The sequence below is a fragment of the Budorcas taxicolor genome, chromosome 18, assembly GCF_023091745.1.
Source record: "Budorcas taxicolor isolate Tak-1 chromosome 18, Takin1.1, whole genome shotgun sequence".
NCBI classification, from domain to species: Eukaryota; Metazoa; Chordata; class Mammalia; order Artiodactyla; family Bovidae; genus Budorcas; species Budorcas taxicolor.
This window is the reverse complement of record NC_068927.1, coordinates 57,123,426-57,147,376: the sequence shown is the minus strand read 5'-3', so window position 1 is coordinate 57,147,376 and position 23,951 is coordinate 57,123,426. Positions and strand designations below refer to the sequence as shown.

Below are 23,951 nucleotides of genomic sequence, written 5' to 3'. Positions count from 1 at the left end.
GTGCCTCTCATCCACTACACGAGCTCACGAGGCTAAGCAAGCTCTGTCCTGTTCATGGCCGTCCCCAGCACCCCACTCACAGCAGGCTCTCAACTGATTTTTGCTGACTGACTAGATGGCTATCTTAACCAGGAGCTCTTGCCTCTTGGCCAGAGATGATTGGACCACTAGTGGACACCTGCCCCAGGCTGGCCAATCAGATTTCTTCTCCTGCGGCTGTGGCATTCATTGTCCTCTGTGGTCTTTGTTGGGGTTATGGAGACCTGCTGTAGTTGGCCTTGACTGATTCAAGCCTCAGGACTAATCGGAAGGTCACTGGGGCAGCCCATAGAATCTGGGAGGAAGCTGTTATCAAACCTCAGAGGAACTACAGCCTTCCAGGGACTTTCCTCCAAGATGTTCCTTGTGTCTTTCCTGTCTAAACATCCAGATTCTGGGAGAGGTGATTTATTCTGCCCAGCTTTAGCCAACTACTGATAGGAGGTTGTCCATTTTCATTTGCTCCAGGACAAAATCAACCCCTAACAGCATGTGTGTGTACCCATCACAGAATCTACCCAGTGAGTTTGGAACTATTAGCCCCAGTTTACAGATGAGGAAACCAAGGCTCAGAGTGGTTAAGAAGCTTTCCTAAAGTCACATGGGTAGAAGGATTTAGAATAAGTAGACTGACAGATACGAGACCCAAGAGATCACGTGACCCAGAGACTAGACCTGAATACACTTCCTGCTTGCATTCAGGTTCTTAGGACCTAGGTACCCGTCTGTGTGTCTTGCCCTATTTTCCATACCTCTGTAGCCTTCCAAAAAATGCCCTTTTATCCTAAGCTAGTGTGAGTGGGTTCCTTGTGTCAAAAAGAATCCTCAAAGAGGACTTCTTCCCTGGTGGTACAGTGGATAGGAATCTGCCTGCCAACGCAGGGGACATGGGTTCAATCCCTGGTCCAGGAAGATTCCACATGCCCCGGAGCAACTAGAGCCCGTGCACCAAACTACTGAGCCCATGAGCCACAGCTGAAGCTCATTTGTGTGCTTAGAGCCTGTGCTCCGCAACAAGAGAAGCCACCGCAGTGAGAAGCCTGTGCACTACAACAGAGAATAGCCTTTGCTCACTGCAACCAAAGACAGCCTGCATGTAGTAACTGAAGACCCAGCACAGCCAAAAATAAATAAATACATAATTTTAAAAAATTTAAAAAAAACACTGTATGAAAACATAAGAGAATTAAAAAAAAAAGGAATTCTCAAAACAGCAGTATGCTGGAGTGGCTCGTAGGAGCTGACTGTTAAAAATTCAGGAATTGTCAGCCGGCGGTTCAATCATCTGGAACTTAAGACTGACATAGTAGCAGATTTCACACCATGGACATTGGCCAACGTTACTTACCAGAGATTTTATTTTATTCCAAAAAGCCACTGTATTTTATTTTTTATTTTTTGGAGTATAATTGTTTTTGTGTGTGTGTTTGCAGTTTGCTTTACACCAGCACATCACAGATTTTGAGGCAAGGCATACTCAGAGAAAGCCAGGGAGCAGGAGCCACTGGATGGAAAAGACGAGAAGAGACAAGAGTCCCTAGAGCCCCGTCCAAAGCTTCTGCGTCCCCTTTATCTGTTTCACAAGCACTGCGTTGTCCTGGAGCCAGTCCACAGGGCCGCTGAGTCTCTGAATGAAATGGCCTCAATAGGCCAGAAGTTGCTATTTCCTCCCATCCTCCCCTCAGAAGCACAGCCAAGATTGGTCAGAGTTTATTGGAGGGCACGGGAACCATACTAAGGCAAGTTCCAGATGTCTGGTGTCACTTGGGGTCCATGTCTTCCCTGTCCGAGATGGAGTGGGAGTGCTGGGCAATCAGTCCCCCATGGGCAGCCACAGGGCCTTGGTCCGTGCTGCCCGCAGCCCCAGCTCCGGGCCTGCGCCCTCAGCCTCCTGATCCCAGGCGCGCGGGCAGCCTCTGTTCACCCACACCGGCTTGAGGTTTCCTGCCGAGGCCCACTCCACAAACTGGGAGCCCTGGTGTGGGGAGAGGCAGAGACGCATGGTCAGCATATCTACTGGCTTGGTTGCTAAGCACATGCTTCCTTGGCAACAAGGGCTATTACTGAAGACAGGCTTGACCCTTGACCTAGGCTCTGTGGCTAGAAAGTTCAGCTCCCAGCAAGCAAACCTTCCAGATGCTGAGAGAAACAAGGCTGACCTTTATGGTTGTGGAACTTTCTCTCCTTGACAGCCCACACTCAAAGGGATGGGGCCAGCGGTAACTGTTGACAAGGAGTTTCCATCTGTTACTGTCAGGAGACCAAGAGGGTGGACTGTAGGCTTCTGACTCTGTTGCTAGGGTGTGGTCCTTAGCAATGGGTTGTCCATTGAGAGTAGGTCTTTGGGTTGGGCATCAGGCCCTTGTTGCTAAGGAGATCCTCTTCCTTAGAATCAGGGGCTCTAAAGGGGCAGGACCTCAGAAACTAGCTACCCAGAAGTTTCTCCCCTTTAGCAATGGGAATTCTAGGGGGGGTACAGCCAGGATCCCAGAAAAGGTAGAGTTTGTTGGTGAAGTTTAAGACACTGGAGATGGCAAAACAAAAAGTACCTGGGCAGATCCGAAATACCAGAGGGCCTGGATGTCCTGGTGCAAGGCGAGGCAGCGGGTCAGGTGGTCCTGGTCTCCTGTTACCACATTCACCAGGCCTGCTGGCAATAAGGCGGCCATCTCCTAGCGGATGGGAGAGAGGGCCATCCAGGGTTGGGAGGAAGGGGGTCAGAGACGCTCAGGGCAGTCGGGAGGGTGAGGAATGAGCATCAAGAGAGTGGCCATGGGGGTCCTGGCAGGAATGACTGTGGTCAGGACAGGGGTCATGACTGATAAAGGCTCACAGTCTGGAGAGAACCATCACTGGGACTACAAGGACTGAAGGCTCAGGTACCAGGATGTGGGTTACCATGGTTACCAAGGGGGGCGCTGAGAGCTAAGCTGCTGCAAGCCATGGGGCATCTTTCATCCCCTCTGCTGCTCCCCAGGCTGCTGGGAGTGGCGGCAGGCAGGCGGGCAACTGTACCTGGCAGACCTCCAAGGCAGGGATGGGACTGGCCCCGCTGGGCACCAAGACCACAGTGTTGCCGTGGGCCAGGGCGGGGGCCAGTAGAGACACGAAGGCAAGCAGGGGCCACTCGTCCGGGCACACAATCGCTAGCACGCCCAACGGCTCCCGCAGCCGAAGCACGGGGCCTCTCAGCTCTGCGACCTGCAGGGACAGGAAGGAGCTCAAGGGCAGAGCAGGGGAGCTGACTACCCTCCTCCAACCTTCTCTATCACCTGCCCTTTTTCTCCTCTCATCCCCAGTTTGCTTCTCCATAACAACTGCAATCATTGTAATGTAGACACTCTCATCAGCTGTGTGACCTTGGGTGAATTATTTAACCTCTCTGTGCCTCAGTCACTCACCTTTAAAATGAGTATAATAATAATGCCTACCTCAGAGATTTGCTGTTAGGATAGAATGATTTTAACATGTGTACAGATCTCAAAACCTGGCCTATGGGCTTGTTGGCATGTGTGTGTGTATGTGTTTTAAGGTTTTCCTGAGTATATTAATAATTGACTATCACTAAACTACACACACTTTATTTTTCTGGCTCCGCCACCTCGAGGCATGTGGGATCTGAGTCCCTCAACCAGGGATCAAACCCGCACCCTCTGCACTGGAAGCAGGAAGCCTTAACCGTTGGACCACCAGGGAATTCACCTAAACTGCACACACTTTAAAGAGGACATTTGATGAGTTCTGATATATGTATACACCCACGAAGCCAACAACTACAATCAAGATAATGAACATCACCCTCCCAAATTTCCTTGTACCCCTGGATAATCCTTCCTTCCTGCCTCTACTTGAACCCTCTGTCTCTGTCCTCAGACAACCAGTGATCTGCTTTCTCTTTATAAATTAGTGTGTGTTTTCTAGGATTTTCTAGATATAGAATCATACAGACTGTACTCTTTTATCTGGCTACTTTCATTCAGCATAACCATTTTAAGCTTCACACATGCTGTAATTTGTTCCTTCCCGAGTGTGAGTAGGACCCCATAATATGGATGCCTTAAAAAAAAAAATTTTTTTTTTTAAATCTTTTAATTGCATCACATGGCATGTGGAATCTTAATTCCCTGAAAGGGATCAAACATGTACCTCCTGCATTGGAAGCCCAGGGTCTTTACCACTGGACCACTAGGGAAGTCCTTATGGTATGGATGGACCATAATTTGTTTATCTATTAATCTACTGGGGACATTTGGATTCCTCTTTTGATTTACTATGAATAACGCTGCTAGACACATTTGTGCATAAGTCTTTGTATGGATACATGTGTTTATTTTTCTTGGGCTAAAACCTAGAAATTGCATTTATTTAGATAAATACCTAGGAATCATGTTTAAAGTATATTTAACTTTTTAAGAAAGTGCCAAACTGTTTCCCAAAAGAGTTGTCCCATGGATGGTCCCACCAGCAGGCTCCAGAGAGCCACTGGACCCCCAGTCTGCTCTTTCCGGACCCCTTGCTCTGACCCCACTCCAGACTGCCTGCTCTGTCTGCCGGCCCACAGACCCCTCTCACCTGCAGGGCGCAGCCTTGGGCCTGGACCCGGGCCCCCCAGGCCCGAAGCCGCTTCACGCTCAGCTCCACCTCCGCCTTGGCGACCTTGAGCTCCACGCCGTGCCTCTCCAGCCTCGAGACCAGGTTGGGCTCTCGGCGTTGCAGCGCAGCTGCCAGGGCCCACAGCAGAGCCGCTCTGGCCGCTGGGGACTGGCTCATCCAGCTGTGGGTGGACGCAACCGTGCACACTGGGGGTTGGCTTCCTCAGCCTGGCTCTTCCCGGTGCCCCACCTCTGTTCACAGGCCCTAGCCTGGTGGTCCAGGCCCCACTGCCCGTCTGCCCAGGGAGGAAAGTGAGGGGCTGGAAACATCCTGTCAGCTCTGAGAGCTCAGATTCCGCAGCCTGGAGTCCAGCCCTGGGGTTTCAGACCCTGTCCTCTAACACCCCATGACCCCTGGCCTATCTCAAGCGATGCACCCGGCCTCCCCCTTCCAACTTACCCGGGGGCGGCCTGGTGAGCTGCCTCCACGGCACCGCGGATATCCTTGGCTCCGCCCTCAGCCACGTAGCCGTGCAGACTGCCCTGTGAATTCCGGATGGGCCTGGAACTCCTGGCTCCAGGAGCCTGGAAACGGCCCCCCACAAAGAGCCCATAGGGGGGTGCTGGGCTGCAGGAGGATGAGGGGTGGGGATGGGTCAGGGCCGCCCCGGCCCAGAACCCACCCTCACCCCTCCCTGGCTGGACCACTCCGGCTCCCACGAGCCTCTGCAGGACCCCGCACTCCTGGCCCCGTCAATCTCTGGGGGAGCACAGAATTTCATCGAGCGGAACTGAGACTCTTGTCAGGCCTGGCAGCTGGGGGTGAGGCCGTTAAGACTCAGAAAGCAATTCTCAGCAGGACTCAGGGACCCCCCTCCTCCATGGCTCTAAAGACCCTCCTTTCAGTCTGGGGAGGATCCCCTCTTCCCTTCCACCCTCCAGGAATTCTGGGAGTTGGAGTCCCTACACTAGCTCACCCTGTTTCAGGTCCAGCTGGTAGGGTTGAAGGAAGAGCAAGGCCAAAGGAGTCATAGTCGAGAGTCTTGGACAGGTAGGGAATCCAGGCAGGGGTCCCCGAAGGCCGCAGATACTCATACAGACCCTGGGAGAGGCGCAGTGTCAAGAGGCCGTGAGATGGGCACAAGGTGGATGAAGGGGTGGTGCCATGCAGGGAGGGGGGTACTCACATCTTGCCCCCCATGCCAGGAGGACCCGCTCTCCTTGCAGCCACCCGTGGGCACTGCAGGGTCCCTGAGGCCATGAGCATTGATCCAGACTGTGCCCACCTGGAGCCTGTGGGGAGCAGGAGACATCAGAGAGAAACGTAGAAAGTTGGGGGGGTGGTGAGTCGGAGAAGCGAGAATGGGATGGTGGGAGAGACCCACAGAGCGGGGAGACACGGAGACGGAAGCTGGGGCCTCCCAGCAGGCCCCCTGTGTCCCCCAGTGGGCGTCCACTGACCCGTAGGCCAGCTCCAGGGCCTGCCCCAGTCTCTCGCTCCACACGCTGGCACTTCCTCCACGGGGCGTCCCGTTGGCCACAGCCAGGGCCTCCTTAGCTGTGCGGAACGGGGAGGCCACCACCAGAGGCCATGGCACCTGGAAGGAGTGACAGAGGGGCTCAGAGGGCCTGGCTGGTCCCTCCCTCCAACACCCCATGACACCCTATGACACCCTAGGGGTCCACAGCTAGCAGCCCCCAGACCCAGTCCAAACGGCCACCCCAGGGACCTCTGTGTGCTGCTGCTGCTCATGCCCAGCAGAGGATGGGTGGACGGAGTAGGGCCTCTGGGACCTAAAGGGCTCACCTCTGCCTGGGTACATGGGGAGGCTGGAGGCAGATCAGAGACCAAAGTCGGGGGGAAGAATGGGCTGTCTGAGGGCACACTGCCAGCCTGGAAGACCTGGGAGAAGAGGAAAAGACCTGCGAGTCCCTTCCGGTCCTTCCTCCCCAAGGAACCAGGATCCAGACCCCCACCCCCTCCTCCCTCAGACCCAGGGGTCCAGCCCCTGCCCCTCCTCCCCCAGGCCCAGGAGTGAGATCTCAGGCCCCTCCTCCCCCGGAACTCCAGAGTCTGTACCCCGGCTCACCTGTGCACCTTGGCTCTGGGCCTCGCGCACGTAGCGCTGTGCCAGGTCACGGGCGGCATCCCCCCGAGCCCCCATGTCCACGGCCCCGTCTAGCCCGCGGCCGCAGCGCAGCCGCCCCATCCTTTCCTGGAGCCGCCTCATCGTCTCATCCCACACTGCCTCCTGGATGAGGAGCCTGAGGCCCCCCTGTTAGGAAAAGGGAGGGGTCAGAGTGGACAAACTCAGGGCACACGTGGACGGGCCACAGACCCACAGAGGGCCAAGATAGGGGGACATACGTGTAAAGGTCAGAGGAGGGTCTGGGCGAAGAGGCCGAGGACCCTGGAGACTCCCTGAGGCTCCAAACCCCAGGCGGGATGTGGAGTTACAGAAAGCTGGTGATGCAGAGTGAACGGAGAGGTCAGGAAGCAAGGACATGGACACTTAGAAAAAGGAAGAGTCCTAATGAACAATAGGGGCTTCCCAGGTAGCTCAGTGGTAAAGAACCCATCTGCCAGTGCAGGAGACACAAGAGACATGGGTTTGATTCCTGGGCTGGGAAGATCCCCTCGAGGAAGAAATGGCAACCTACTCCAATATTTTCGCCCGGGAATTCTCATGGACAGAAGAGCCTGACCGGCTACAGTCCATGGTATCGCAAAGATTTGGACACGACTCAGCGACTGAAGTTAACAGTGAACGATAGACACAGAGCCCCCTCATCTGCAGGACCGGGAGATGTGGGGACGTGGAGACTCAGAAACTTGAGGGGCGATGGTGTAAAGATAACAGGGTTTGGAGCCATAAAGAACTGAAAATTAAAATGAAAGAAGACAGGACGCCCAAGCTCTGGTGACACAATGGCCAGCCCCCAGGACGGGGGAACCACGAGCACAGGAGTCTCACCCGGCCGCGGTCAGACCAGGCTGCATCCACGATACCCTCCACGGCCGAGTCCACATCCGCCACCTCCGTCAGCAGCAGCAGCGACTCAGAGCCCAGTGCCAGGCCCAGCTCAGGACCCCAGCCTGCCAGGGTCCGCCGTAGGGCGCGTCCTTCCTAGCGGAGTCGCACAGCATTCAGAAGGGGGCGGAGCATGCTGGCCCCGCCCCAGCCGTGACCCGGCCCCACGCCTCCAAGATACCTCGATGGCTCCACAGAAGGCCACCTTCTGGACTCCAGGTTGGGCAGCCAGGACAGGCCCCAGGGAGGCAGGGCCGCTGATCACATTGAGGATTCCTGGGAATGGGCCTAGCTCCCCTGCCAGCTGGGCCAGGAGGAGGGGCGTCGGGGAGGCTGGGGGCGCCACGACCACCACAGTGCAGCCTAAGGGAAGTAGGCAGCTCAAGACCGAGGAGTCCAGACTCCCAGCTCCTCCTCCCTCAGACCCAGGGGTCCAGACCCCCTGCCCCTCCTCCCTCAGACCCAGGGGTCCAGACCCTGCTGACCACTTACCCATAGCCAGTGCAGGGCAAATCCTCCACATCATGTCCAGGAAGGGGAAGGTGGGGGACAGGATGAGACCAATCACTCCTGCAGGAACAAAGGAGACTGGGCACAGGCCCCGGGGGCAGGGCGAGGGGGGTGAGGGCTAGGGGCTGGGACTCCTGCGGCTCACCCATGGGCTCCCAGCCTGCCAGCGCCTCCTCCTGGGTGTGCGCCTGGACTGCGTGGTACTGGAGCAGCTGCTGGGCCAGGGGCACATCCCTGTCTCGAACTTCTCGAACGGCCCGTCCGGTAACCAGGGACTCCAGGGTCCACAGCAGCCGCTGGTGCTTTTGGATTGCCTTGGCCAGCCTGTGGAGCAGGCAGCGGGGGATGCCCATTTCCTACCACCTCTTGGCCAGGTAGAGTCCTGGAACACAGGCTGTGTCCCTGAACTGTAGTTCCCAGGAGCCCTTGGGGCATCCCCACACTATTTACCAGGGGTGGAGGGCACCAAAGGTTGATGAGAAATGTAACCTGGGAAATACTCAAAACCTCAGGTTGCTGTGTAAAGATCTTGGCCACCTCCCTCAAAGGTGCCAGGAAATGAAAGCTTAACCTGTAATCTCAGTTGTTCTTTGGGAACTGGCATCTTTGTCTCTAACTTCCCCGAGAGTGTTTTGGGGTGGGAATTCTCTGGTGGTCCAGTGGTTAAGGCTCCGCGCTCCCAGTGCAGGTGGCCCAGATTCAATCCCTGATTAGGGAACCAGGTCCCATATGCAGCAACTAAGAGTTTGCATGCCACAACTAAAGATCCCACATGCCGTGGTGGCTCTGTGGTAAAGAATCAGTTTGCAATGCAGGAGCTGCAGGAGACATGGGTTCAATCCCTGGGTGGGGAAGATCCCCTGGAAGAGGGCATGGCAACCCACTCCAGTATTCTTGCCTGGGAGAATCCCATGGACAGAGGAGCCTGGAGGGCCACAGTCCCTAGGGTCACCAAGAGCTGGACACAACCGAAACGACTTAGCACACACTCATCATGCTACAGCTAAAACCCGACACAGCCAAATAAATAAATGTTTAAAAAACCCAAAAAAACGGTTTTGGGGGCTTCACCAGCCCCAAGGAGCTGTTGAGAAATGGTGCCCTGAAGAGTCCCAAGGATATTCAGGGAATCAGGCTTTGTCATTACAAATCTCAGCAAACAGTGGGAAATGGATGTTTCAGCTGCTCAAAGGCAAGCTGGGAACACGAGCCTGAGCTGCCAATGAATTCAGTGTGATGTTGGGAAAGAGTCTTGGTTCTCAAATCCGTCTCCATCCCCTGGGGTCCACACCTTGAGGGCATCACCTGGTCAGATGTTGGGCCCGAAACGCTCCGGGTTGCGTGCTCCAGTTCTCCAACGAGGCTCTGGCAGCCTCCACAGCAGCCGCCACATCCTCACTCTGTGCCTGCAGGCAACTGGCCAAGTTCTCTCCTGGGGAGATGAATGGGGGGACCCAGTTGGAAGGTGAGGGGAGCCTTTGTCAGAAATGGAGGGGGCTGACATTTCTGGAGCCCAGGAGTACCCCAAGGCAGTAAAGCTGGTCCCCTGCCCCACTCTGGGTCTCAGTTTTATCATCTGACAAATGGGGATAAATCTATATAGGTCTTTGCTCTGACTGCTGCCCACAGGCAAGGATGAGATTTTATGAGAGAGCAACTTCAAAAGTATCCATAGGGGCTTAGGACCATAGCTAGGAGGACTGTTATCAAAAGGAGCCAGAAATCTCAGCCTTCTTCTCCCACCAGCTGCTCCCTGCCTTCAGGCCCGTGAGCAAAGGGACTGGTGTGTTGTTCGTGGGGATGCCTGGGGCCACAGATGCCTCTCCCTCCCACGTCTGGGGGACATCATATACCTGTGATGGGATCCTGGCAAGGCACTGAACTCCTGTGTTCCGGTTTTAACCACTGTCCATTAACATAGTGACCCAAGTGCCGGTCCTGGGTGTCCAACCAGGCCTGGGGGAGGTGGAGACAGTTAGGAAAGGGGTCTGAGAGCTGGCTGGGGGAGCTGGACCCCTACCCAGAGTCCTCTGGGAGAGGAATATCTGCCCCTTTTGCCTCATCAGTTATTTTCCTGTGTAGGAAGAAAATACATATAAATATATGTGTGTGATAAGTCACTCAGTCTTTGTGACCCCATGGACCATAGCTTGCCAGGCTCCTCTGTCCATGGGATTCCCTAGGCAAGAATACTGGAATGGGTTGCCGTGACCTTCTCCAGGGGATCCTCCCAAGCCAGGGATGGAACCTGCATCTCTTATATCTCCTGCATTGGCAGGCAGGTTCCTTACCATTTTAAAACATTAAATTCACCATTTTTAAATTCTGGTTTTTAAGTTGTTATGTTGTATTTTCACTTTTATTCAGCTCAAGAATTTTTTTTTTTTTTTTGATATGATATTCCATTGTCTGGAGTGATGGTATTTGGTTTATCTCTTCATCAGTTGATGGCCATTTGGGTTATTTTCTGCCTTTTGGCTATTGTGAATAGTACTGCTGTGAACATTCATGTACAAGTCTTTGTTTGAATACCTGTCTACTTCTTTTGGGTACATGTACCCCAGAGCTGCTGGATCACATAGCAATGTTCAGAGTAACTTATGCAGGAAACATCGAACTGTTTACCATAGCAACCATTTTACATTTCCCACCAGCAGTGTATGAAGGATGTCCTATTGACTTTTACACATGGAGAATGTGAACAAAGGATTAATAAAACTTTTTCTTCTCCATGGAGAAATGACCTTCTTGAATAGAAATGACTAGAACTTCCCTGGTGGTCCAGTGGTTAAGCATCTGCATTTCTAATGTGGGTTTGCTCCCTAGTCAGGGAACTAAGATCCCGATGCAGCTAAAAAGAAAAGAAATTATTTCCCTGGAAATCTGATAAAATTAGTTATATGTCTAGACAACATTGACCCTTGACTGATCCACTATACCTGGACTGGGAAAACTGGGAATAGACTGTAAAAATCCAGTGGGAGACATCACTTTGCCAACAAAAGTCCGTACAGTCAAAGCTATATGCGAGTCAAAGTCAAAGCTTTCCAGTAGTCACGTGTGGATGAGAGAGTTGGACCATAAAGAAGACTGGGTGCCAAAGAATTGATGCTTTCTAACTGTGGCTGGGGAAGACTCTTGAGAGTTCCTAGAAGACCAAGAAGATCACTCCTTGCAAACCAGTCGAAAGTAACCCAGAAGAATTGATGCTGAAGTTCCAATGCTTTGGCTACCTCATGTGAAAAGCCAGCTCACTGGAAAAGATCCTGATGCCGGGAAAGACCGAGGGCAACAGAAGAAGAGGGCAGCAGAGGATGAGATGATCAGATAGCATCACCAACTCAATGGACATGAATTTGAGCAAACTCTGGGAGATAGTGGAGGACAGAGGGGCCTGGCGTGCTGCAGTCCATGGGGTCACAAAGAGTCAGACACAACTTAGCAACGGGACAACAAGGACAACAACAACAATCTAGCAGTAAGTCAGAGCCCTGAGTGTTCCTGGAGTGCTCCACATTCTTAGGCTGGATATGTCCCTTGCCAGGACCCTGGAAGCAATATCCACAGACTGTACCACTGCCACAGGGTCTCTTTGGGAGGTGGGACTTTTAAGCCAGGTGGCTTCCACATCCCCCTGTGTGAGGGCACTCTTAGCCTGGATCTTATAATACTCTGGCCTTGGCTAGCCCATCTGGAAGATGGGGATAATCACAGTCCCTCCCTATGTCACAGGTCAGTGGTGAGAATTAATGGATCACTACGTGTCATATGCTCAGAAGGGCACTTACTTAAGACTTTCTATTAATTTTACTGCATTTCACCATCTCTGCTTCCTGTTTCTTTCTCTCCCTGGTCCTGTCTTCCCCAAATCCTTGTTAAATCTAAGACATCCTTCCTACTTTCTTGTTTCTGCAGACTGTTTTCTCTTTGCATCCCCAAGGCCTCAGTCTCCTGATTTTTCTCTTACTCTACCAGGTAGGCTTTCTCATTTTGTTTACTTTTTTTATAATTAATAAGATTAAAAAATTATTGATTTACTTGGCTTGCACTGGGTCTCAGTTGTGGAATGTGGGATCTTCGACATTTATTGTGGCAGCAGGATCTTTAGTTGTAGCATGTGGGGTCTAGTTCCCTGACCAAGGATTGAACCCACACCCCCTGCATTGGAAGCACAGAGGCTTAGCCACTGGACCACCAGAAAAGTCCTCGTTTTTCTCTTAAAAACAAAAAAAAATTCTTCTTATTTATTTTTGGTCATCCCATGCAGCATGCTGGGCTTAGTTCCCCGACCAGGGATTGCACCCACAGCCCCTGTGGTAGAAACGCAGTCTTAACCATGGGACCACCAGGGAAATGCCCTCGTTTCTCTTTAAACAATTTTTAAGTAAAGTAAAAATTCAGAAGTTCCAAATTCAAAGGCCCCCATGGGAAGTCACATTTTGGAAAAAGTTGGGGATGTGTGAACATGAGTTGGACACTAGACAATATTAAAGAATGACTCTTCTTGTTGCTAATGTGAAAATGGCCTGGTGGTCATGTTGCAAAATGAGTCCTTATCCGTTAGAAATGAAGATTCAAATATTTATGAGAAGTTAATAGGCCATCGGGTTTTAAATCACTCCAGGAAAAAAAAAAGAAAACAAAGAGCTGCAGCACTGGATGACTGTTGACATTGAGTGATGAGTGAATTAGAGTTCATAATTTAAGTACTCTGTGAAAGTTTGCAAAACTCCCCCCCTCAAAGAAAAACAAAACCTGGAAAGAATGTTCCACAAGGTCCTGGCAGGCCATGCTGGGGTGAGAAGAGGCCACTGGTAGAGACCAAGAACTCAGGACTTGTCTAAAAAGACAGTTAGCTATTGGATCCAGATGATATTTGTCAGGGAATGTGAGCCAAAGGTTGCCAAACTTTGGAATTTTATTTTCAAGAGAAGCTGGAATCCCGGATGTTTACTTGAAATTAGTTGTCCACTAACGCACATTTTTAAAAATAAAGTTCAGGCCAAAGAAAACATGTTAGCTGGTTGAATCTGGTCCACAGACTGTAAGGTTGAGCTGCGGGGCGGCAGGGGGGTGGTGGTGAGAGTTGTGGGGGGTCCATGGGCTCTGGAATCCAGGGTTCAGGTTCAAATCTCAGTTTGACATTTAAGCTGTGTTGACCATCAGGCTTCCCTGGTGGCTCAGAGGTTAAAGCGTCTGCCTTTGATGAGGGAGACCCGGGTTCGATCTCTGGGTCGGGAAGATCCCCTGGAAAAGGAAATGGCAATCCACTCCGGTATTCTTGCCTGGAGAATCCCATGGACAGAGAAGCCTAGTAGGTTACAGTCCACGGGGTCCTCACCTTGACCATCAGCCAATTACTTACCTCTTTAAGCCTGTGTGCTATCACTAAATGACAATAATCCCCTTTCACAACTGTTTTGGGGATTAAATGATAGCATCCTGCGCACAGGGGTTTCCCTGGCGTCGGTAAAGAATCCACCTGCAATGTGGGAGACCTGGGTTCGATCCCTGGGTTGGGAAGACCCCCTAGAGGAGGCATGGCAACCCACTCCAGTATTCTTGCCTAGAGAATCCCCATGGACAGAGGAGCCTGGTGGGCTGTAGTCCATGGGGTCACAGATTGAACACAACTGAGTGACTAAGCACTTCCTAAGCACAGAGGCTGGCACATAGAAAGCACTCAACAAATATAAGCGATTTATTGAGTATTATGCCATTAGTACTATTTCAGGATAGTCCATTTCTAACCAACCTCCAAGTGTGGGAATTCTCTGTATTCCATCCCAGATCCACTGATGTGAGTCTACACTGTGCCCGTGCTCAGTCGCTTCAGTCGTGTCCAACTCTGCAACTCTATGCACTGTAGCCCACCGGGCTCCTCTGTCCATGGGATTTTCCAGGCAAGAATACTGGAGTGTGTTGCCATTTCCTCCTTCAGAGATCTTCCTGACCCAGGGATCAAACCCACGTCTCTTGCATTGCATGCAGATTCTTAATCGCTGAGCCACCGGGGAAGCCCTACACTACATTTCTAAATAATCTTATCATTCCACTATTCAATTCTCTTTCTTCTGTGAGCTCCCTGTCTCCAGACCCGAGGCCCAGGCACAGGCAGTATCTGACTCCTGCACATGACCCAAGGCTGTCCCCAGGTCCCTCTCATCACAGCTATGTGATAACCAAGCCCAACCTTTCTGCAACCCTACTCTTCCTGGGTGAGGTGGGAGGACAAGGACAGGGCCAGACACGAGGCATTGTCCTTGCCCTCTCAGTATCTCAAACCCTTTTCCTCCTGCATCTCTACAGCCCACACCAGGCTCTGGTCTTATCTTCTTCCACGTATGTGAACCACTGTTCTAACCTCTTCCTCTTTCCCTCCAGAGAAACCCAAGCTTCTTACACGTGGGTGCCAGAGGGCCCTGTGAGATCAGGATGGCTCCATGGGGGATTCTGAGGGACCTGTATAGAAAATTTGAGGCACTCTACTTATACAGAAGGGATAGGCTACCCACTCCAGTATTCTTGGGCTTCTGTTGTGGCTCAGCTGCTAAAGAATCCGCCTGCAATGCGGGAAAGAGACCTGGGTTCAATCTTTGGGCTGGCAAGAATCCCCTGGAGAAGGGATTCTGGCCTGGAGAATTCCATGGGCTGTATAGTCCATGGGGTCGCAGAGTCGGACATGACTGAGTGACTTTCACTACTTATACAGGGAACCCCAAGAGCGTTCTGGGGGACTCTTGAGGGATCACTGGAGCCCCACGAGATTATTCTGCGGGGTCGAAGGTAATTACAGGAAGTTCTGATATATCCTGGGGTTCTGAGAGTTCCTGAGACTATAGGAACTTCACAAGTATTGAAGTGATGGCTGAGGAATCCCGGGGCCTCCTTGGAGGTCTCCAGATGGTCAAAGGAAACCTCCTCCTGGAATTCTAGGCCCCTGGGAGCCATAGGGTGTTCTGAGGAATCACGGGAAATCTACGCAGGCTCTGAGCGCCCTCAGAATTCTGAGCGCCACAGGAATTCTGAGTCCGCAGGGATCACAGGAGGTTCTGAGGGGACCCTGAAGAACCACAGGACCCACTGGATGGATTCTGAAGAGTAGGAGAAACGGTACACTGAGCCTTGGGGCGTGGAACAGAACAGGCACGAAGACTCGCGAGAACAGACAAAACGGCAAAGAGACAGCAACCGTGAAGGGCCAAGGGAACGCCCTCCAGCCTGGATCCTACGGAGCAGCGGGAGCCGAGGGGGCGGAGCTGCTGAGCTGCCGCGGTGGATCATGGGAGTCCGCGAGCAAACCTGGGCCCTGAAGACCGCGAAGGGGGATAGGCAGCGCGGATCCAGGCAAGCTCTCACCAGTGCGCATGCGTGGCTCTCCGGTGCCGGTCCGTATTCCAGCGTCGTGAAGATCTCGCAGGCCCGCGATGCTGTGCGCGTCGCAGCCATCACTCTCTCAGACCGTTTTCCACGGACTGCAGGGCTCTCTGCCCAAAAGAACCTGGAAGTCCGAAGGGCAGCACCGCCCCCTGTAGCCCAAAGGGCGGAGCTACGGGAGATAGGCCGTAACTCCGCCTTAGCACCCGGTTACTCCGCTTATAGGTCTGTGCGTGGGAAGTACAGTTTGGAGCATGCGCAGTCCTCAAAGGCGGGGGAATGGAAATGCGTGTGCTAAGTCATTTCAGTCGTGTCCGACTCTTTGCGATCACATGGACTAGCCCGCCAGGCTCCTCTATGCATGGGGTTCTCCTGGCAAGAATACCAGAGTGGGTTGCCATGCCTTCCTCTAGGGGATCTTTCCAACCCAGGGATCGAACCCCTATCTCCTGCGGCTCCTGCATTGCAGACTGATTCTTTACCTCTGAGCCAGCGGGAAAGCCCAGAAAGAAAATATGGGTGCCTTCAAATAGTTCCGAGGCCTTCAGATTTAGAAGAGTGGCCGAATTGGTGTGTTCCCATCACCCTGTTCATATTGGAGATCGAAAGTGTGACTTTTAGTCCGAAATACCTTTACTTGAGAATCGAATCTACCTCTTGAGGACGAGGTGATTGAGATCAGACAGGAGTCTTTTAGGATGGACACCGAGGTAAAGGGGCTTCCCTGGTGGCTCAGACGGTAAAGAATCCACCTGCAATGCAGGAGACACAGGTTCGATCCCTGGGTCAGGAAGATCCCCTGGAGAAGTGAATGGCAACCCACTCCTGTGTTCTTGCTTGGAGAATTCCATGGACAGAGGAGCCTGGCGGGTTACAGTCCATGGGATCACAAAGAGTCGGCCACGACTGAGCGACTTTCACTTCATTGAGGTTAAGGCTTTAAAAGTGTGCTAGCTTTGCCCAGTAATCTGGCCAGATGTGGCTGCGGGAAGGGGCGGAAGTGTGGCTTTAAACCACACAGGAAGTGTGTCAAATAGTGACTACCAAGATTTAGTTTTGATTGGTTGAGATCGTGGCGTGGCTTCAGACTTAGACTGGATTGGTCTGTGGTTAGGAATGCGGTTGTAGGATTGGTGAATGAGCTTTGCGTAGTAAGAAGTGTGGCCTATCCGAGTTCCTGGTTACGCAGAGACCGGAAGAGTGGTTGTTATTTACATATTTGGCACTTAGTCTAGAGATACTGGCTCCCGAGAGATTTGACGCAGTATCTGGTCTGAGTGAAATTATAGTCTCAGGCCAGGTCCGCAGATTTTCGTACAGAATTGTGGGTGTCGGGAGTCGGTTGAGGACCGGGAAGCAGGCCTCAGAATTCGGTTCCCGCTGAAGGTCCCCCCACGTTGAGGTTGCTGAGGACGCCTAGGTCTGTTGCAGGGCCATGGCCGACTCGAAACTGCTGGTGCCGGAGCTGAACGATGCAGAGACGATGGGCGCTGAGACGTCGCGTTTCCAGGAGCTGCTGCTGCAGGTGCAGACTGAATGGACTCCTGGGTCCCAGGGGATTCGGGGGATTTTTTTTTTTCTTTTTTTTTTTGGTGGGGTGTGGTTTGTGAACGTGTGCGCGCTCAGAAAGGGGACGACAGTTCCCAGCATGCACTGGGAAGGCAACAGGGCCTATGGGAGTTGTAGTTGTTTAAATCTGCTACTCTTTGGATGAAATGGGAGTAAGCTTGGGGTTGTTCTTCAGGTTTCTCAAAGTAGGAAGGGGACATAGTATGTCTTATGCCCTGCCTGGCTCATATAGGTGAACAGTATTACTCAGTAAACCCTTGAGGAACAAATGAGGGGGTTCTGAGAGCACAAATGCTAAGCCTGGAAATTGTTTTTCTTCACGCAGGCCTCCAAGGAGCTCCAGCAAGCCCAAACAAGCAGACCGGAATCCACACAGATACAGCCTCAACCTGGTGAGAAAGACAGAAACCCAAGGAGAGAGGGATTGAGTCCCAGAGAGAGGTGGACACAGCCTGGGGACAGGGAGCATAAGGAGAGGAGAGGGGAAGGAGACACAGTAGCAGGGTATAGAGGCCTTGGGTGGTGACAGTGAACAGACCCAGAGGAAGCAGGGAGGTTACTGAGATCCAAAGAGGGGGAGGAGTAAGTTAGGCGATTGAGATGGACATACATATATATTACTATATGGTGGCTCAGCCGGTAAAGAATCCGCCTGCAATGCAGGAGACCTGGATTTGATCCCTGGGTTGGGAAGATCCCCTGGAGAAGGGAATGGCAACCCACTCCAGTATTCTTGCCTGGAGAGTTCCATGGACAGAGAAGCCAGGCAGGCTACAGTCCATGGGGTTGGAAAGAGTCAGACAGGACTGAGTGACTAACACACACATATATAAAATAGATAACTAGGGGCTTCCCTGGCGGTCCAGTGGTTAAGATTCCAAGCTTCCACTGCAGAGGGCTCAGGTTCAATGCCTGGTTAGGGAACCAAGACCCCACATGCTACTAAGAGTGGCCAAAAAGTTAAAAAAAAAAACAAAAAACACCAAAACCTAATAGGGACCTACTGTGTAACACAAGGAACTCTACTCAGTACTCTGTAATGACCTGTATGGGAAGAGACTCTAAAAAAGCGTGAATATGTATATATGTAGAACTGACTTGCTTTGCTGTGTAACAGAAAGTAACACAACTATACTCCAATAAAAATTTTAAAAAGAGATAGAGGGAATGGGTGACTCGGGGGCCAGAGATTCAAAGAGAATCAGAAATCCCAAGGAAGAGACCCAGAAAGTGGAGGACTAATACTCAAGGAGGGGAAACAGATCAAAAGAAGGATGGACACTGAGACCCACGCAGAGACAGATGGTCAAGGACAAACCCATTCCCACCAGGTTTCTGCATCAAGACCAACTCAGCTGAAGGGAAGGTTTTCATCAACATCTGTCACTCTCCCTCCATCCCTCCGCCGGCTGACTTGACCGAGGATGAGGTGCTTCAAATGCTGGAGGAAGACCAGGCTGGGTTTCGCATCCCCATGAGTCTGGGAGAGCCACATGCGGAACTGGATGCAAGTCAGTGCCCTGAGAAGACCCAGGAATCTACCCCCCACCCCCACCCCCATGATCCTTTCTTCCCTAGGACCAAAGATTCCAGGACCCAGGACCACCCTCCCTCAGAACCTGGAAACTTGTTCCCCTGTGCCCCCAACCCTCTATCTGATCCTTTTCCCCAAGGCATATCTCTAACCTCCCGGGTATCCACAGTCTCACTGGGCAGTCCTGGTTCTACTCACTCGACCAGGCTGGCACTTCTCCATGCCTCACCCCAGGAGAGAGTGGGGCTGGGCAGGTGCTCATTAGCTGATCTGACTCTAGTCCTTGGCCAGCTCTCACTCACCCCTGTTTTCTCCTGCACCCTTCTCCCCTGTCTCTATGTCTCTGCCTTGTCTCATCTCTGTTGAGTTTCTGTCTCTCTGTCCTTGTTTTTTCAATTCACATATGTCCCCTGAAGCCTCTTGGGATGATTCCTTGGCCAGTGCCTTGGGAAGTAGGCACTTATCAAAACCCAGAACCTGCCCTTGAGAAACTCTCAGTCTTGGATGAGGGCAAAGGAGGCAGATGCGATTTCAATATGGTGTGATTCTGTGCTGGGCTGGAGGGGGTTCTTCACTCCCACTAAAGGATCAGGGAAGGCTTCCTAGAGGAGGACACATTGGATATAAGATTGGAAGGAATCAGAGCAGTTCATCAGACCAAGATAGAGAAGAGGGTCTTAGGCAGAGAGGAGAGAGGGGTCCAGAGGCCGGAGAAATGATTCAGTTGGTCAGTGATCAGTAGTGATGGGAGGAAATTTACAGGGATGAAGAGCGGGAGAAGTGAAATTCTCTGCAGCTGGAAGGGAGCTAACCATGCAGGGCCTCCAGCGCCAGGCTGAAGAACTCAGCCTTACCCCAGTGGCGCTGGGGAGCCCTGGGAGGACTGTGAACTGGGGAGGGTGAACAGGGTGAGCTCTGGGACTTGGTGGGAAAGGGCCAGAGGGGAAGAGACTGGAGACTAGGCGGTGGGTATGAGTCCAGACTGGCAAGTTTGGTGTCTTTGACTTCCTAATTGTCTCTGGGTTTCTCTGGGTCTGTGGCTGCTGTCCTTGATTGTGTTGTCCTTGACTGTGTCTGGGCCTTGGGGTTCCCACCGAGGGCTGGGGGTCTCACCCCCTTTCTCTCCCCGCAGAAGGCCAGGGTTGTACCGCCTACGACGTAGCTGTCAACAGCGACTTCTTCCGGAGGATGCAGGTTGGGGGCGGGGCTGCGGGGGAGGCCTGGGCCGGGGCCTCTCCCTCCACCCCTTTAGCGCTCCCGCATCTCTTCTCTCTCTTCATCCCTAGAACAGCGATTTCTTGCGAGAGCTCGTGATCACCATCGCCAGGGAGGGCCTTGAGGACAAATACGGCCTGCAGCTGAATCCAGGTGAGGGGGTGGGGCCAGGGCTACCGGGAGGAGCCAGCCCCGGTGCAGTTCGGGGGCAGCTCCTGCGAGAAGTAGGACTAGTGTGGGCAGGGATTATACTAGCCTCTGGGCTGTAGGGGGCTTCCCCGGTGGCTCAGCGGTAAAGAATCCACCTACACTGCAGGAGACGCAGGAGCCCATCCTGGGCTCAGGGAAATCCCCTGGAGGAGGGCATGGCATCCCGCCGCCGTATTCTTACCTGGAAAATTCCATGGACAGAGGAGCCTGGCACATTACAGCCCACGGGGTCGCAGAGAGTTGGGCATGGCTGAAGAGACTGGGCACACTAGGCTGTAGAGTTCAGGAAGAGGCCCAGGCTTTCAGAGAAGGGACGGGGTCTGGAGAGCCCGAAGGGGCGGGGCTAACGCAGACAGGCTTCCTAAAGTCTAGCGTGTGGGTGTGGTCAGACCCCTGACCCCGGAGCCTTTCTCGTGAGGCTCTCCCAGCACAGGACCCTCTTCCCCTGCGGAGAAAGAACAGAAGGAAACCTGGGCTCATGTGACTTCTGACCCTGTGCTCCTTCCCCTCAGAGTGGCGCATACTGAAGAACAGACCTTTCCTGGGCTCCATCTCCCAGCAAAATATCCGCTCCCAGCAGCGTCCTCGGATCCAGGAGCTGGGGAACCTATACACGCCCAGCTCCCCGAGACCTGAGGCAGGGTGGGCATTCGACGGGGCCCCTATCTCCTGTCTCCCCGACATTCTTTGTAATATCTCTCTCCATACTTCGGGACGGGGTCCTGGGGCTCTGGGAACACAGAAGGAATCGAAGTGGAATTTCACCTGGGAAGGTGTCCTGAGGCCCCAGGGCTGGGAGGGAGCAAGAGGCAATAGTCCTGGCCAAGCCCTGGCGGCTTTCCTGAATTCTGGGTCTTGTTCCTCCCCAGCCCTGAGAAGCCTCACCTGAGCCTTTGGCTGGAGGCCCCTGACCTCCTCTTGGCTGAAATCGACCTCCCCAAACTGGTGAGCGCATCCCCGGGAGGTCTGGGGTCTTGGACAGGGAGTGATGGGAGAGATTCCAGCGAATGTTGCTAGACCAGTGTGAGCCTGGCTAGTGCTGCCCCGTGACCCCAGCTGCCTCCTCTGTCCCCTGGGGTCCTTAGGCCCACTTCTGGTGCCGTCCTTACAGTGCTCCGACCTGTATTACTGTGTCCCACCTTTTTCCGGGGCATCCCTGGTGGCTCGGATGGTAGACAGCCTGCCTGCAATGCAGGAGACCAGGTTAAATCCCAGGGTTGGGAAGATCTCCTGGAGAAGGAAATGGCAAGCCGCTCCAGTATCCTTGCCTGGAAAATTCCGTGGACCGAGGAGCCTGGTGGGCTACAGTCCATGGGGTCTCAAAGAGTGGGGCATGACAGTGACTAACACTTTGAGTTTCACCTTTTTCCCGGGCAATTAGACTCTTTAAATATGGTACCCCAACACGTGAGGCTTCTCTCTCTGGTCTGTGTTCTGATCATCCTCCTGCTGGGAAGGGAAGGGTGGGCTGATTCTCCCGCACCTCCAGGATGGTGCTCTGGGGCTGTCGCTGGAAGTCGGGGAGAATCGCCTGGTGATGGGGGGCCCCCAGCAGCTGTACCATCTGGATACCTACATCCCCCTGCGGATCAACTGTGATGAGAGCAAGGCAGCGTTCCATCAGAAGAGGAAGGTACCTGGGGGGCTGGGGGTTTGGGGAAGCTAGGAACCCTGGAAGGCCTAAACTCTTGGATCTGAGGGAAGAGGGGGCAGGGGGCTGGACCCCTGGGCTCTGAATCCTCTCTCTGCTTTCTCTCCTCAGCAATTGATGGTGGCGATGCCTCTTCTCTCAGTGCCTTCTTGACCGGATGTCTTCCTGTGCTTCTGTTGAGGGGAGAGGCTGGTGGCTTCTCTACAACTGAAATAAAAGATATTTGCCTTTGTCTTGTGTCTGGCTAGGAGTACATGGAGAATGGGAGGGAAGATGGACATTGGGCTGGAGTCCCGTAGAGGTCACTGCCCCAGCTCAGGCCTCGTCCTCCTCCCGGGATGTTCTCCCTGGCATCCTGACCTCTTGTCCCACCCCTTGTTTGTCCCCAACAAGGTCTCAGGGCTGACCTTGCCCAGCGCCTGTTCACGGCCCCTCCTTGGCTCTCAGCACCCCTGGGAGAAGGTCCAAGCCCCTCCGCCTGTTCACGGCCCCTCCTTGGCTCTCAGGACCCCTGGGAGAAGGTCCAAGCCCCTCCGCCAAGCACTCGAGGCTCTGTGCTATCCGGTCCCCTTCATACTCCATTTTGTCTCTTCCAGTCACTCAGGCTAATCACGATGAACCACACTGGTTTTTTGTGCCTTTCTGTAGTTCCCCTTGGTTGGATCCTTTTCTCCAGTACACCTACCCAGTTCTACTCCAGTCCTTCTCGTTGTTTGCCCTCACAGGGCTCATCTGACTTTCCACCAACACCTTGCCCCCAATTTTCCTTCTTAGTGAGCTTTCCCTGGAAAGCCTTTCAGTTCTTCAGGTTTTCTCTGATTTTCCCTGGTTTCCCCCGCTGGTGGTCCCCAGTACTCAAGTGTTACTCTCATTAGTGCGATGCACCCTATGGTGTGACAATGCCTGACCCCCAGTTGTTCACTCGCGAAGTCTGTCCAACTGTGTTTGACCCCATGGGCTGCCAGGCTCCTCTTGTCTTCCACTATCTCCTGGAGTTTGCTCATATTCATGTCCATTGAGTCGGTGATGCTATCTAACCATCTCATCCTTCGCTGCCCCCTTCTCATTTTGCCTCAGTCTTTCCCAGCATCAGGGTCTTTTCCAATGAGTCGGATGGTCACAACAAGTAGCTAAAATATTGGAGCTTCAGCTTCAGCATTAGTAGGAACTATTTGTTCAGTTAATGAATGATTGCCAACATCCTCTTCTTCCATAGTGAATCCTAGGAAGATAGATAAATGCAGGAGCTTCAGTGGCAAATGTTGAAAGAACAGCCAGGTGGCCAGTGTGGCTGGAAATGAATGAACTGGGTGGTGAGAAAGGGAAAAAGATTTGGGGATGACATTGAGTAGGATCCCTTGGTCCTCAGGAGTGAATTTGGGCTCCGTGTCCAACAGGGGGCGCAACGCAACTTCAGTCCATTGTCTCAGAGAACTACAACTCCCAGCAGCCCTCTGAGTATGCAGTCATTCAGAAGAAAACGGTGAAGTCCAGCGGCCGCTGGGACTTGTAGTTTGCACAGGAACCCTCCGTGGGAGGCTGAAGAACTCATTTCTGGGTCCCGAAAATGTGGGGCTGGGTCCTCTCTGCCTTCCGCGGTCTCCATGGTGATGGTTCCGGCGAAGGCTCGGGATCTGGCAGCCGCGGGGCTCCCCTCCCACTCCCTCCTCTTCACCATCTGCTCCACCTTCACACCTGGCTCGGAGCCGCGGCCGCCGCCTCCACACCCAGACCGGGGATTCTGCCGCCGCAGGGTGGCGCGTGCGGACGGCTCCGCGGGCTTCTCCCCCAGACTCTGGATTCCGAGCTCCCGGCTCCCTTCTCCCTCGAACCCAGGAGTCCCAGCCCCCAGCCTCTCCTCCCTAAGAATTCGAGGTTTTCTCAAACACAGGCAAAACTGTGACACCAAAAGACCCAGCGAGGCAAAGCTAGAGGCGAGAGGCTGCGCCCCGTCCTTGGCGCCCGCCCGCCGCTCTGGCTGCTCCCTCCCACTCCCTCGCGGACCTGTGCCGCATCATGAAATTTTAATCCCAAGTGCATTTTTGGCCCGACGCCGGGAGGCGATGGGGAAAGGAGCACCCTCCTGGGGGCTGGATCTGGAGGTGGACTCGGCGTCGGGGAAAGGGGCTGGCGGCGAAAGGAGCCGAGCAGGACCTGCCTTCGGGCAGGAGATGGCCTAGGACAGTCGAAGTTCAACCCCAGAGGGGCAGGGCTGGAATTCA

General features: G+C 53.3%; 2 protein-coding genes across 4 annotated transcripts; one reads left to right on the top strand and one right to left on the bottom strand.

The window, feature by feature from the left end:
• Positions 1-1,418: 1,418 nt before the first annotated feature.
• Positions 1,419-15,743, bottom strand: ALDH16A1 (aldehyde dehydrogenase 16 family member A1). The gene is made up of 17 exons (XM_052655429.1): positions 15,533-15,743; positions 10,027-10,129; positions 9,479-9,605; positions 8,319-8,497; positions 8,156-8,233; positions 7,845-8,026; positions 7,607-7,759; positions 6,722-6,907; positions 6,439-6,534; positions 6,093-6,229; positions 5,819-5,924; positions 5,609-5,733; positions 5,092-5,259; positions 4,612-4,813; positions 3,055-3,240; positions 2,589-2,711; positions 1,419-2,014 (listed from the first exon to the last, which is right to left on the bottom strand). The coding sequence occupies exons 1-17, from the start codon at positions 15,620-15,622 to the stop codon at positions 1,853-1,855; spliced, it is 2,403 nt and encodes an 800-aa protein (XP_052511389.1). The 5' UTR covers positions 15,623-15,743; the 3' UTR covers positions 1,419-1,852.
• PIH1D1 (PIH1 domain containing 1) lies at positions 15,455-21,962 on the top strand. 3 transcript variants are annotated; one of them, XM_052655431.1, is made up of 10 exons: positions 15,455-15,561; positions 16,982-17,075; positions 17,445-17,511; positions 18,451-18,630; positions 19,786-19,847; positions 19,940-20,021; positions 20,591-20,720; positions 20,948-21,023; positions 21,541-21,711; positions 21,841-21,962. In XM_052655431.1, the coding sequence occupies exons 2-10, from the start codon at positions 16,986-16,988 to the stop codon at positions 21,880-21,882; spliced, it is 900 nt and encodes a 299-aa protein (XP_052511391.1). In that variant the 5' UTR covers positions 15,455-15,561; positions 16,982-16,985; the 3' UTR covers positions 21,883-21,962. The 3 variants fall into 3 exon arrangements, with proteins under 3 accessions (XP_052511391.1, XP_052511392.1, XP_052511393.1); XM_052655432.1 differs by lacking the exon at positions 15,455-15,561 and having other exon boundaries at positions 16,760-17,075; positions 21,568-21,711; XM_052655433.1 differs by lacking the exons at positions 15,455-15,561; positions 21,841-21,962 and having other exon boundaries at positions 16,760-17,075; positions 21,536-21,646.
• The last annotated feature ends 1,989 nt before the right edge of the window (positions 21,963-23,951 follow it).